This window comes from Anopheles bellator, chromosome 2 (genome assembly GCF_943735745.2).
Source record: "Anopheles bellator chromosome 2, idAnoBellAS_SP24_06.2, whole genome shotgun sequence".
NCBI lineage: Eukaryota > Metazoa > Arthropoda > Insecta > Diptera > Culicidae > Anopheles > Anopheles bellator.
Window position 1 is genome coordinate 15,998,094 of NC_071286.1, and position 13,164 is coordinate 16,011,257.

Genomic DNA, 13,164 nt, shown 5'->3' on the forward strand with positions numbered 1-13,164 from the left:
TACACAGCCTCAAAACAATAATAACAGGAACCCGGCCATCCAGTTGTTTGCTCGTCCTGCAAACTCAACACGGACTGCTGCTGTCTGCACCAATTTTCCGTTTCAAGTATTCACGTGTTCGGTGTGATCCGAACCATTGTAGGACAATTATCAAGCATTACCGAAGCATTCATTAAATCGTCTGTGACACAGCTGTGAAACCACGAACCAAAGAGCCAAACGTAAAACCTATACAGTTATTTCTGCTTACGAGGAACTGTTATCATTTATCACAGGCCACAAACAGATGTTTATCATGCTAGATTGTTCATGATGGTGGTGAATAAACGCTGCTAAAGAAACCGATTTACTTCGTTCACTTTAAATTGCGTATCTTTGGCCACATTTCATGACTTACTGTAACGTTTTCGTTTTGCATAAATGTACCTTGAAACGATCGAGTAGTTCGTGTATAAATTTAGGCGTCGTCCGGTCGGGAAACTTCAACGTTGCATCAAGCAGCGATACTGTGTCGGTCAGAAGGTTTGCTCCACCCGTAACTGTTACTCACAAAACTAGTCCAGTTGTGTATAAGATTCTTTATTGTCGTCCTTTTCACGGTGCTATTTACAAAAAAGCACGGTCCCGTGGGGCCAATACGATTCAAAGTCCGGTTAGTCGTCACTCACAACCCATCCCAAAGCACAATCCGGAGGACGCACCACCCCAGAGGGTTCGCAGCGATTCGTTTTTAATGTTTGATTTACAGTCTTTACAATGGCTGGAGCACTGCCTACTGAGCGATTCTTGTTCTTGTTCATAATTTTGATCAATTTCCTCTACCGGTAACGCTTTCGATTGCCGCTTCATGAACGCGGTGGCGGCTACGATTTAAAGTCTGCATTCGACCAAATCCGCCAATGACTAGATCAAAATTGTTGCCCCATAGCCAAACGTACGCGCCGCGTCGAGTACCGCCGAGTGTGCTCTGTGCACCGCAGCCCATGAAATCCACAAAACAAACGAATGTGTGTACGGCCCCCGGAGAGCTGGACGAAAACGAAATGGGGTTAAGCTATCGCGTTAAAATTAAATCGGTTATTCACACTTACAACGTCAAACATTGATATAATTACAATACATACAGCGCAAAATGGTGGCGGACGGGCAAAGGAAAGTTTCGAAAGGGAAAGACCTGGCTCTGGGTGCGATTCATAACGTTCCATGCTCGAACGAAGTAATACCATCGGTTGCCCTAGTTACGCACTAAATGAAGCCATACAAAGAGCGGGCCAGTGTGTAGTCACGAAGCGAGTACTCTCCCTTAATCTCTAAACATAACAGCCAAGATCCAGATTCGTCACTATCCTCTCCTAGTCCCAACTATCACGCAGGATCTGACCATACCGCGGGGGGGCGGGCAACTTAATTTGTAGCTGTCGCTAGTGTAAAGATGCAGCTTGAAGGCAGGAAAAGCACGCAGCGATGAGCGGACCGCTCAAATGATCAGATCTTCCCACTCTTCCTTCTCCCGCTCGGACAGTTCGATCCGGAACGAGACGTGCGCGTGTTTCAGCAGATCGTGACACATTGGCGTGAGGGGATTGTGCCGGAGATCGACCAGCTCGAGCGAGTCGGAAGCAATGATCTCATCGCGATCGATGTCGATGATGGCATTATTGTTGGCCCGCAGCTCACGAAGGTTTGGCATTTTGAACACTACCGTGGGCAGGGTGATGAACGAGTTGTGGGAAATGTCCAGCGTCGTCAGCGACTGCAGGTCGGCCAGCTCGTCGGGCAGTTTCGACATCTGATTGTGGGACAGATTGAGGTCTAGTGGCAAGAGAACAAACGCGGAGGTAAGTAATCAAGATAATCTCACTGAACGATTATGGGCACCCCAACACTGACCTGTGATAAGGCTGAACTTTACGGCGAATTTTGGTGAAATTTTCGTTATCACATTTCCGCTCAGATCACATGATTTCAGTTCGGTGTGTCTCATCAGATGGTAAACTGCGTCCGGTACCTGTATTAGCTCGCATTCGGAGAGGTCTGTAAATGGGAAAAAATGAAAAAAGCCAAGTCAAATATACTGGTAAATTCAAACGTTTCCGTAACGCAGCACAATCAACCAGCTAGCAGTTTTCTTACTTAAGTTCTTCGTTTCGGCCGCTTCTTCACAACGATTCACAACTTTGGCCACGCTTGAAGCCATTGTGAAACCCAGCCCAAGGCACTGACCCTTCTGAACAAACCGGTATGCTGTGTCAACTTTCGGCAGAAACCTTATTTAAAAATAACCATGACTAAACCACTTGCGTGTGATGGAGGTGAAAGTTAAGGCGATATTCGCTGTTTCGAAACTTCACTCTGATTGGGAGTTGTAGTGAAACGAAGGAACCGTTGTGGGTGTGTATTTAAACTGCCTGCTGCAAAACCCAATCAGTCTCTTTAAAACGCGTAACAATTCACTCCAAATCACCAAAATCCCGGAGCAGTCGAATCGCGAGTAAAAATAAATCCCCCCTTTTGGTGGATCGGCTGTTTTGACAACACTCACACTGGGGGGGGCCACATGAGGCGTAACGTAATGTTTTTGACATTACAGATTAATGCCAAACTGCTGCGCCTCTTTCAAAACGATTACGGGTCGACCGAGGCGTAAACCCAGGCGTAATTCAGAAATCAATTTATTTCTCGTACCAAAAACACGATTGTAAACACGTTTCATATTTCGTTTTCATATTTTTGCTGCCACACGAAGCGTAAACGAATTCACATTATAAATTAACTTTACGCCTCATATGGCCCCCGAGACAGAAATCGGTGAGTGGCTGCGGTGCGTATTTTGAGCGCTTTTGTTTACTTTTTCAAAGCCACTCACAGCCACTCGCAGCACTCGGGCGGCTGTAACAAGCGGCGGCTGTGTAGCGCCGGCGGCTAACGGAAATTTAAACCGAACGTCGAACCGAACTCTTCACAGCAATGCTACCCAGGGATATAATGCAAATTTAGGACGAATTACGGTCGATTTTTAATTCGATTCTGCGCTGGTTATAGAAAAAATACAAAGCGTAAACAATTCAATGCGACGTAAATAAGGAAACGGAAAACAATGATCGGGCATGTTATTGTCTCTCTTCGGACGCCGTTGCCGCGTAAATCTTGCCCCCAGGTTGCTTATCGTGAAGATAATGACCCCAATCAAACGGGGCGATAACGGCGATGTCACTTGTCTTAGAAGCAACAGGTGTATCAGGGCATCAAACTGACGGGTTTCGTGGCGTGATAACATCCACACAACCTTGTTCCACATACGCGAAACACGAAAAACACAAACACGGCTCACACGCGATAAGCCATTGAGACAGCTGATCGCCACCAGCGCAGACCGACCGGAGTCGTCGGCCTTCGATAGGAAACCCATCCGACGAGCGGGGGTTTCTCGAATCGTTCAGATTCTTTGTAGCGGTCCGATGCAGCGTAATTTCGTACGCCGCGTAATGTCTTTTTCGATTCCGGTGCGTAATTGCCGTTAGATTATGATCGGATAAAAAAACGCTGGCTGGCGGCTTCGGATGCCACGCAAAGGCGTGTCTGCAAACTTACGTAAAGCAAGAGGTTGGGAGAGCGTTTCCGAAATTTTCCATCGGATCGCAGAAGTTTTTTTCTTGCATACCGGCAGCGGATTTCATCGATAAAGGCTGGCCAGCATGCCGGATGCCGTGGAGTAGTCGCCGGCAGTATGGCAACCACACTTCACGATGACGGAAACGAATGCATTTAGGAGTCGAGCGTACGCAAAATGATTGACGTATTTTCTGGCCCATTTTCGATTAGTTTTGCGGCGGCCAGGCACTCGCCTGCGCCGGTGGGGCCGCCCCATAACGCACGCGCCCCGGAAACACTCGTGTGGCCGTGCTGTTGAACTACGCGCAATGCGCAGTATGCGCGAGTGAAGTGTTGCGCATTAAATAGTTGAGAGCGATGCGTTGTAGAGCCGATCAGAGGAAAATCCACGTTTCCGCGGTCACACGACGCGGCGGCGCAAAACAGTCACCGGAAAATTCATAAATCAGCTCGAACTCGTTTGTTGTGTACGTGGAAAGCACGGTTGAAGGGGGAAAAATATTGACACACACCCCGGCCCGGGTTCAGCCGGTGCGGAAAAGCGGATTCGGCGGATGGTGGACGGCTGGTGTGGTGAGATATTTTGCCTCCGATCGGAACAAAGAGCGCGTCATTCGGACGCAAGATTTTAAGCAGACACCGAAGGGCACAAATATACACACGGGCCCCCACTCTCTGCCTGGTCTATTTATTTCCCGTTATGGCGTAAAGCAACGTTTGGCAGGATTTGTTTGTGAATTTAAACCGTGTTTTTTTATTTTCAATTTACGTTTCACCATTTTCCACTGCGGCGACGTCGTTTTTGCATTTAACTAGACCATCCGGGCCGAGTGAGTGTGGTTCGTTCGTGGGACGCTGTTTTCACTGCCATCGGTCACTTGGCATCGTTTCAGTTTTCCCTTGTCAGCCGAGCCATTTCCCAACGCCACGCCAACGGGTCGGCACAATTTTGTGAAGAATTTTCCATCCAGTCTTGTGTCTCGGCCTTTGTGGGGTTAAGTAAACAAACATCCTCTTGAGAGGCAACGATCGTCGCGGACAAGCGGATGTGCTTTTGCAGTCAACTAAATTGTAGCTCCCTTCTGATGACTATAATAAACCTTTTCTTTTTGGCCAATTTCAATTGATAGAACTAATTTTACGTTACGTGTGATTCCGATTCAACGATTCGATCTGTCGGCAGTGTGTTAAGGAACGGTGAACGAGTGGTTGCACAAGCAGTCAAGTAATTGATCATAATTACGATTGGATTATGTTGTAACGCTTATGCTACGTGCACGTGGCGCGGAGGTGCTTAAGCAATAATTCGCCTGCTCCATTGAACCTTCCTTGCACGACGCGGGTCGGCTTTCGACGTCTGATCGGACCGTGACTTTCGTTTCGATTTCCGTACACCTTTCCAGCCGCGTGAGTCACGTGAGTGTTGCATGGACACTCTTGTTATCATTATCATTTCATCATCTCGCCAGTGCGCGGCTTGATCGTCCCGACAAATGGTGTGTTAATTTGAATATCGGACCGAAGTGTGCAAAACACCGAAGCGCCCATAAAGGCAAGGGCCGACGTGACAGATGTTCTTTTGGGGCCTCCGATGTCTCCATAAAACTAAGTTGCCAATGAAGAAAAGTCACAGCCTCCCCCCCGCGCACGGTTCACGGAGGTTCAAGATCCACGGCCAAGATCGCGATAACGCACGATCAGGCACGACACACCATCGCCACGCAGGACGGCTTCACGGCGCGTTAACGTGTCTTGCGCGCTTTTTGCATCCAGTTTTCTCTTTCGTTTTATCTGTCCATCGAGATGAGGACGAACGCCGGTGCTGATGTTTATCTCTTTGGAAGGGCTAATATTAATGTAGAAAAATCAGTGCTGCCACCGCCGTGTGGTGGGCTTGTTTAACAAATAGTTGGCGGCAGTCACGGCAGATAACGATCGATGGATCCTTTGGCCCGATTAGCTCGTGCCCTTTACAGCTTTAGATTTGACTCTCTTTTCGCCCCTTACTAGAGTGCGTCTAGAGGCCAACTGGTTTTGAACTGTACCGCTCCTTCCAGATCGCTTCACATTAATGGATGGCGAAATGAACGCGAAACCGATCGCGTGCGACTTTAGTAAGTTGCGACGTCGTGTACTTTCTGCCCGGTTTTATAGCTGCAACTTTATGGCGCTCATTTGGAGATTTCGGAAACGGCGACGAAAAATTGGAAAATAATAAAATGAACCAATCTTCGGTGTGATGGGTCCGATTTTGGGCACTAAAATGTGGCGTGGTTTAAGGTCGTCTCGCATGACCCACCACCGAAATGCGCCGCTTATCGCATCACCTGGGTCCGATGGAAAAAACTGGGACGCAGGCCGCTTTTCCTTTTGTTTTGTTTTCCCTTTTCGCTTTCGACGTAACAGTCGAGGATCGGAAGGCTCTGGAAAGGCTGGCTAGTCGGCAGACAGACAATCGATTTAAATGTTCACTACTTAGGCACTTATTCAACCGATTTTCGGTTTCGTGGCGCGAGCAGTGCGAAATCACCGCAGCCGGCAGCGTTACGCCGATGTAAAACTAAGTCAACAAATAAATAAATGAGCGAGTGAACCGGCCAGTACGTCCCGGGTGGCGGGAGGCCACCAAGGCATAACGCACGCGCCGGAGACCCCTCGGTGCCTCTCTCTCTCTCGATGGAAACACCGTATGGTCACGCTAACCGACCTGGTAGGCTCCACGGCACGGCACAGTCACGGGGTGTTATGTAAACCGGCGCGGGACGTAGGGCCGCCGGTGCATTGTGTTGCGCGGTGGTGCATCAACGGTCGGATGCAAAGATGGTGCAACGAATGCCGGGGCCGTTGCAGTTTGCTTCACCTGGCCGCTCTAGTTCACATCGATAAGGGATGGAATTGTTTTTCATAATTCATTTTCCACTTTCGACAGAGTTTTCCACTCAACTCGAGCCTTCCGAATCCACCGGGGTCCAAAAATGTTAGATTGAAGCACGGCGGTGAGAAGTTACACAAAATGATCACTTTTCCTTATTTTATTGCAATCGCTGCTGAATGGTTCCAGCCCTGGGCATTGCAAAAACCCGGAAGCTTAGATGGAAACGGTTGTTCCAAAATCTGGTTCGCCGTAGTACTTCGAGATGTCATCGACACATAATGTTGCCGCTCAAGTGAAAGTTCCCTCAGAGCGAAGAGTGCAACGGAAACATCCTAGCAATGGAAATTTCTTTTCTGTGCCAAGTGTTTCAATAATCTTGCTACTTACAAGAGCTTTAATGTTTTCGTATCATAAAAAAACTGGTGCTACCAACCCTTCCAGTGCGCCAGATGGACTAACTGCCTTCACTTGGACCCATAATGCGCAAGATCATCATCATAAATCATCACCTGGCATCTGGTGCCGCCCGACAAAACGGCCCTTTACGGCCGCGGGGGAAAAGCTGAAAGCCCCATTCGCTGAGGACGTCTTATTGAGTTGTCTCTCGATCGTCACCATTCGTCGAAATAACGAATGATGCATCGTGTGACATGCGAAGCCCGTGTCTCCCGGAGGGGTTCTGTATGCAGATCTGCACACGGCAGCAGCGAGTTGTGGCCCGCCGAGGGCTCACGGTGGCAATGATCACGATTTCTGGCGCCGCGACATCGCACAGGCCTCTGACGTGTCCCGTGTTGCCCGTATAAGGACTAGAGTTCTGATCACGGGGTCTGGTCAAAGGTTTCGCAGCGAGTGGACGCGAGTGTGCGCTGACCTCGCTAGAGGCGCATAGCGCCACCGGTTCGGGCCGTAATAATCAGGAAGCGGAGATGCTGGCTACCGGCGGCTCCACACCGCGTCAGCAGGAAGGCGCCATTAGCGTGCCGACCACCGGTGCCCTGGTGTTGAGAGACTGTTTGTGTTTTCTTAGCTTCGTTTCCATAGTTTGTGGCATACAGTGATGGACGAAAATGGCGTACCAGTTGCGCAAGAGCATTTCTGCTAATGCATTTCTCGAAATGCTCTAATGCTCTCTCACTCTCTGTCGCGGCTGAATTTGGAATAATTGTTAGCCGTTGCCGTGATGGAAACCGAAAACAACAATCGACGGGATGGTTCGTGGATAGCATAAAACATAAAATATAACGGTTGGAGGTTCAGGCACTGTAGCCACCGGATCATCGTTGCCCCGAAGTTTCACTTTCCGCTACGGCGAAGAAGTCCAAAATCAAAACATAATAAAAAATAAAGCCTCCCCCTAACTGAAAAAGACGCGGCATTAAAAACCGATCCCTCGTCGGGGCGTCGCTACCTCCACTACGGCGTACCGCTTGACCCAGTTTGGGTGGCGTTTTCATGGGAGCGCGCTCGAGCAACATAATCGGGAGCATAAATTAACGTTAGTCAGCGCGCGGCGGTCGGTGGTGGTGGTGCAATTTGAGACCAGCAGGTAGTGTTTTATGCTTCCACCGTGGCCACCGTGGCCACCGCGGTTTTCTCATGGCCATTGCCGCAGTCACCGCTAGCGGTTAGCCCGCTTCAGAAGGTTAGTGGTTCGAACTGGGTCCGATCTGCTCCGCTCGGTTGTTGGGCTAATTTTAGGGCATCCCCTGGCCCCATTCGGACGTTGACTCACCGCCCACCGAAACGATGCACCCACAGTGCACCGGTTGGGAAAAGCATCTTGCATCTTGGGCGGGACGGTGCTCCCCGATGAGTTTGTTGTGGTTTTCACTTTCGTCGGCGCCCGACGTAATCGGAAGCGGATGGCCTCGTTTTTTTCGCTTTTTTGGCAAACGACCGTCAGCCGGGCGGAAGCGCAAATGAAGCGATGTGCCGCGTGTCGTTCAGCGCGCGCACGCGCGAGGATGATTACAATTTAACAACACCCATTGTGCATTGGATACACTTTCCCGTTTGGCGGTCAAATGAAGTGAAAGTTTGTTCTTGTTGGGGGGCGGAGGGGGATGGTAGCCGCGGGCAGATGTGGTTGCATTAGTCGGAAGACGCCATTATCTTCCGCTTCTGCAGAGTGTTAGTCCTACATAGTCCGCAGGCAGTTTGCCCCATTGCAGGATCGAACGGATTAAACTGTTCGTTAATGTGATCTCATTTTCATCAAATGTTCCTCAAGCTCGTTCCTCTGTAAGATAAAAACATGAATCCGAAAAGCTGGTTTAACTGCCCAAAGACGATCCACTTCGAATCCGACCGAATCCGAGCGACAAAAGTGAGTTTTGAAAGCCGCGGTTCCATTGCTCAAAGATGGCACTGGCGCAACAGCGGAGGACAGGACACGCTTTATCACACCGAGCACCCCCCACACAAAACCAATAGGAGTTTCGCCTTCGACGCAGGCGGTCAGCGATCGGATCGGTGGCCGAAAAATTTAAAGCCCAGCGCGCCCAGTAACCTCGAAATTAAACACAAGCCCCGTGTGTGTGCCGCTCGGTCCCTCGGAGTGCTGTTGGTCAATCGCGTCAACCGTTCACTGGCCCGCGAAAATGTTCGCGTTGCGTTGAGAAACGGTTTCGCGCGGTGCTCGCCTCTTAGCCAACCGCTCTCACAGGCTGGGCCGGCTCTTAAGTCGTTTGGACATTTGGATGACTCCACTCCGACTCACCGCTGGAAGCCTTCCTTATGTCGACGCGTGCGTCAGGCTCGTGGCCAGCTGCGCGAAGCTCGTGTCCCGCACGCAATCGTTGAACGTGCGCGACGGCGCACGTTGGGGCTACTGTTACTATCAGCGGTTCGATTTTCAAACTTTGTTTAAAGCGGTTTATGTTAAGTCTCGCTGTTTTCCAGCACTGTCGGGCATTTATGTTCGGAAAAAGGAGAAGCTTTGCACTCACCCAGATTACTGTTCTCCTTTGCGTCGTCACAGCGCTCGACGACCCGGATAATGCCGCGGCCCGCAATCTTCGGGAACATCATCGTGGCCCCCATTTGCGTGAGCCGCTCGACGATAAAGTCCGTGTTGTTTCCACCACCGCCGTTGTTATTGTTTCCGCCTCCATTGTTGTTCTGGTTGTTCTGGTTGTTCTGCTGCTCGTCACCGTTGGCCTCGGTGTTGGTAATGTCGTTGCCGAAGTGTGTCGGAGGCCTCATGTTCGATTCGTGGATTGTCTCCGGCTCGTTGTTGGCTTGAGCACTGCTAGCACCAGCGTCGTTCACACGCTCACCACGCTGCCTCCAGATAATCAGGAAGGGTTTAACTCGAAACACGTGCGGTGGACTTGGCTCACGGTTCTGCTCACTTGGCTTGGCTCGCGATTAACGGATTGCACTTGACGCGCGCGGTGTACACTGCTTCACCGTCCGAGCGCGAATGACTTGTCGGGCGCGCCAAGCGCTGCCCGGTACCACGCAATACGCAAGAAGCGGCCAGCCGTTCGGCTGCCCACCAACACTAGGGTAGGGTTACACTACGTCTGGGGGTGGTGGTACTAAACAGATGTGTTGTTGGCCCCGCGTCCGGTAGTCACCAGCGTGTCTGCCGCGGTCGGTTAGTGTGTGGCTACACTTTGTTACCGACAGCGTCCTCTGGGGTGTTCTTTCTTCTCCAAGGAAGTTTTTCCGCTTTTCTCGCGCCACGGCACCGCACCAGGGACAAAGGAAGTCGAACGGAATGCCGACGGTGCTGGCCTCGGACCGGTTCGTTTGTGTTTCGAGCGTTTTCCAACAAAGCGATGGAAAACCCAAGCTCATCTTGCCGAACGGTGCCTGGATGCGCCTTTTGTGCTGGACGATGCTTGGGTTTTCCTGCGGGGAAAACTTTTGTTGCGAACCGTGCAAAATGTGCGCAGTACTTCTTTTGGTACGGGGGGAAATTCGAAGCTAATTCCAGAAATAGCATCGATACATCGATGTGACGTATCGGATGGAAAACTCACTGCTTGTGCCCCGTTTGTTTTCCACCGCGTTTAAATGGCGCGAAATGATATTTAAATAAAAATAAACTCTCAGCCACGGACACACTTCCGGGTTGTGACGTTCGCCATTGTGGAAAATGCGTCCCAAAAATAAAGAAACTGTCTCTGGATGTCTAGAGTGGGTTCATTTTCCGCAACACGCACGGATCGCACGACCTTCACACGTGTGCCACAAAGCGCGAGTCGTCGCGGCCACTTTGGAACTCTCGGAAAAGTGGGAAAACAAATTTTGGGTCACGCGTACCCGTTTTTGTCGGAAAAACCAACCATCTTTTGCGTTGCCAGCATGTCCATCATCCTCCCCCTCCCCCGCCCTCTGGGACCCCTCTTCTTGGTGCCTCGCGGGAGTAATTGCGACGTTCGTTTGCGCGGAAAATCGCGTCGTCGCCAATTGACGGTGTATGAGTGCGTCTTTACTTGAACGCGAAGATCAGCTGAGCTGAGCGACGGCGACGGGCGTCGCTAGGGGCAACAGAGATGGAGAGAAAACAAAGTGAGCATCACAACAAACTTTCACGCCATCGTGAAGGAGCAACACATAGAAACGATCGTGTAGTGGTTGGCACCGACGCGATCTTTGTTCGCTTCGCTGTTCGTGACGATCATTGGTGTGGGTGCGTGCACTAATCGTGAAGGGGGGCCCCTCCGTGTGTAGGTGCGTGGACGCCGCGAAACGGCTGGCACATGACGGAAGTCGTTGTGGCTCACGAAAAGCGTGAGTCCCACTTTTTTGCGTCTGATCAGAGTCCAATTACGTTTTCTTCGTTTTTCAGCAACAGCAAAAAATTAAAAGAGAAAACAAATACCGCGCAGGAGTGAAGACGCGGTTTTGCGTTTTATAAAATAAAATAAATATTTAAAATGTAACAACCTCGATAATTTAAATGCCTCGATGTTGCCCTTGTGCGGTACCTTCCAATGGAGTCTCCAGCGTGCACTTTAAGGTGTTTAGTGACCCGATGAGAGCCTTCAATCATTTCGCCACATCATCCCTGCCAACTCAACACCATAAACCGCGCGCCCGGGTCGTGCACCGAGTGGGGTGGAAAATGAGTTCAATTCACTTGACTAACCCGCGAGACCTTGGCGCGGACATCATGTCGCACCGCTCCCGTCCATGGAGGGAAGAAGCAGCAGAGTAAATTTTCCGTCTTCATGGATCGCAACACCTTCCTGTGCGCGGTGCGGACCTTGAACCGTTTTGGCCTGGTGCTCCTGGTTGGTTGGAGAGGAATTTTCCTTCTGAGTAACGTTCTTTGTTTCGCGCCCGTGCTGCTGGAAGGAGTGTAGATTCATTGTTTAGGAAGGTCACTACATTGTTTGTAGTTATCCAAATTAAGTATCGATACGATATAAATGTTACATATTTCGTACTCTAAATAAATCCCAATTCGATTGTTTTATGATCGAAACATAAAGCAGTTTGGCGCAAGCAGCAATTGCAAACCCTGTGCTCCGATCAGCGCCATTATTTATTGTTTTATAGAAGCACACAACCGTTGAAACCATCACCGGGGGGAGACCCTGAAAGCGTTGCACGAACCGCGGGTTTCACAAAAGAAAGCATTATCATCCGACCCGCTCTCTGTCCAATTCCAATCAGACATCAAACTTCTGGCCCGATAAACCGTGTCGCTCGCTCGTTGTGGTCTATTTGTTCCCGCAGCCTTTCGCAGCGGACAGGTCAGGTGCCTCGTTGGGTGTAACGTTCGGCGATTACGCGTTCTTCGCGTTTTTGTCCCACGCCGGGCTGCAACGGTTGCAACGACCACGTCGACCGCGTCGCTGATTAATTCATATGCTGCCAAAGTGTGCACGAAACGCAAACCCACACACGTCATCGATCTGCAGGCGATTTGTTTCGGGTGGGCCACCCCTTGAAGGGGCCCCCCATTCGTAGGAAAATGCTAGTTATGCGTCTCCGTGCCTCAGTCCACAGGGGCAGACAGCGTGCACGCAATGCCTGCAAGGAAAATTTACCTCTTCCTGCATTGCGCGTCCCGAGCCATACACGCGGTGTGTGCCGAGTTGCATTTCATTTAACGAGCCAACGTTCTGGACAACTTAATGCTGCTGGAAAAGCAATGCAGGTGGAACTCACTGGAAACGCCTCTGTGCGGCCCCGGGAATGTATATTCGAATTCGCCCCGTGGGGCATTTGCATGAATCGGACGAGTGAGTGATCATGACCGCAAAGAAACAGATGGAATCTTTATCTTTCTCTCTGGTACAATAATGAAACGGTTTGAGTGCATTTGTGTATAATAATTCAATTTATTTCTACACCCTTCAAATATACGCATGTACGCAATAAATTCCCGATGCTGCTCCAGCGATCCGATGCTCTCTGTCCGATCATCATCGGTTTAAACCGCCCTCTTTGCGAGTGATGCTGTGGGACACGAAAACCGTTATCATCACAAGACGCGCCTACAATGCAGACCGGTATCCGTTTCGTTCAATAAAGTGCGCTCACCGCTGAGATGAGACAAAACCGTAAACGAGTTTCTGTAAGCTAACAACTAGAGTGCAAAAAGTGTACTCTTTGCTCGTGACGTGTTTGTGGTGTGTATAATAGGACAAAACGTTCACCACGTTGTCCACTAGTTGCGGTGATGCTGTTACTGTAACTGATAAATACGCTAC

General features: G+C 50.2%; 1 protein-coding gene across 4 annotated transcripts; it reads right to left on the reverse strand.

The window, feature by feature from the left end:
* Positions 1–344: 344 nt before the first annotated feature.
* Positions 345–10,025, reverse strand: LOC131206901 (leucine-rich repeat-containing protein 20). 4 transcript variants are annotated; one of them, XR_009156820.1, is made up of 4 exons: positions 9,439–10,025; positions 1,891–2,034; positions 1,125–1,812; positions 345–1,054 (listed from the first exon to the last, which is right to left on the reverse strand). XR_009156820.1 is itself a non-coding variant. In XM_058199492.1 (3 exons), exons 1-3 carry the CDS (start codon positions 9,692–9,694, stop codon positions 1,478–1,480), a joined length of 735 nt encoding a protein of 244 aa, XP_058055475.1. In that variant the 5' UTR covers positions 9,695–10,025; the 3' UTR covers positions 1,058–1,477. The 4 variants fall into 4 exon arrangements, 1 of the variants encoding a protein (XP_058055475.1); XR_009156821.1 differs by having other exon boundaries at positions 345–1,028; positions 1,092–1,812; XR_009156822.1 differs by having other exon boundaries at positions 346–1,028.
* Positions 10,026–13,164: the final 3,139 nt, after the last annotated feature.

What these genes read in the sequence shown, in the direction of transcription:
- LOC131206901 (XM_058199492.1), bottom strand. Translation starts at nt 9,694, where the DNA reads ATGAGGCCTCCGACACACTTCGGCAACGACATTACCAACACCGAGGCC. An exon ending in AAAGGAGAACAGTAATCTGG is followed by an intron (nt 2,035 to 9,438) that starts GTGAGTGCAAAG and finishes TCCCATTTACAG; the next exon opens with ACCTCTCCGAATGCGAGCTA. An exon ending in AAAGTTCAGCCTTATCACAG is followed by an intron (nt 1,813 to 1,890) that starts GTCAGTGTTGGG and finishes TCTTGCCACTAG; the next exon opens with ACCTCAATCTGTCCCACAAT.